At 29.1% G+C, this 971-nt stretch overlaps 1 protein-coding gene across 1 annotated transcript in view; it reads left to right on the top strand.

Annotated features, from left to right (window-relative positions):
- Window positions 1-630, top strand: part of LOC105461514 — a 3,883-nt gene extending 3,253 nt beyond the window's left edge. The window contains exons 4-5 of the mRNA XM_011708012.1: window positions 286-416; window positions 494-630. Coding sequence (XP_011706314.1) covers window positions 286-416; window positions 494-571 — 209 coding nt within the window. The 3' untranslated portion in view covers window positions 572-630. The remainder of the gene's footprint in view (window positions 1-285; window positions 417-493) is intronic.
- Window positions 631-971: the final 341 nt, after the last annotated feature.

Below are 971 nucleotides of genomic sequence, written 5' to 3'. Positions count from 1 at the left end.
TTTTCCGCCGTCAGCGACCTTGACTCCTCTCCTTCGTCGATCCGTTTGTCCGGTGAGGTGCCGCGGTACATACAAGAGGTTCAAAGCAAATTAATAAAATGTACGCGTTTTCAATTCGGGCCTCCCGGAGATCTCGGTCTCATCTCGACAATGCAGCTGCCGGTCCGGTAAAAAGGGGCGCGAACCCGCGCCTTGTGACGGCGGCGGGACGCTGCTCCGCCGCAGCGGACTGCGGCGTTACAATATATATATATATATATTTATGTTCTGTTTTAAATTTAACAGTAAAACCACCATATTTAGAGGTGAATAACTTAAATGACATTAAGAAGATTGAAGGACACATGCCAATAAATGAGCTATTAAAAGGAAATCATCTGCCTAAAAGAAAGAATGAGGAATCTTCAACTGATGTGGTAAATTAGATAAAATAAGGGAGGAGAAAAATGAATAATAAAGTAAATGAATATATGAAATTTATAAATTTTTACAGACACAAAGTAAGAAAAGGAGGGAAATAATACCGGAGGTAGGAACAAGTAGGGAAAGCGCAGAGATATTTGATAATTAAAATGAAATTAAATTTTAATTTAAAATTTAAAATTTATGACATTAATAATAATAATGTATTAAAAGTTAATTAAATAAGTTAATTAAAGGTTTTTAAAAGTAAAAATATATTGTATAATTTATTAATTAAAATGATCTTATCGTGCGCATAAAATTAATTTTAAAAAATTAAATGTAATAAATAGAAGTTAGTCGAATTTAAAAAAATATATATAATTAAAAAATTTTAAAAATTATAAATATATGGTGTATATAAATTTTTTTATTTAAAATGTAAAAAGGTTTAAAAAAATTATAAATTAAATTATTGTAAATATATGGCGTAATTATATTTTTTTTTCTAATGAAATGTTAAAAGATTTATTAATCAACTATAGCGTAGCGCGGAAATTTTATATTAC

Source organism: Wasmannia auropunctata, unplaced genomic scaffold (assembly GCF_000956235.1).
Source record: "Wasmannia auropunctata unplaced genomic scaffold, wasmannia.A_1.0 LD285927.1, whole genome shotgun sequence".
Taxonomy (NCBI): Eukaryota; Metazoa; Arthropoda; class Insecta; order Hymenoptera; family Formicidae; genus Wasmannia; species Wasmannia auropunctata.
The sequence above is the reverse complement of the archived record's forward strand: the minus strand, read 5'-3'. Positions and strand labels throughout refer to the sequence as shown.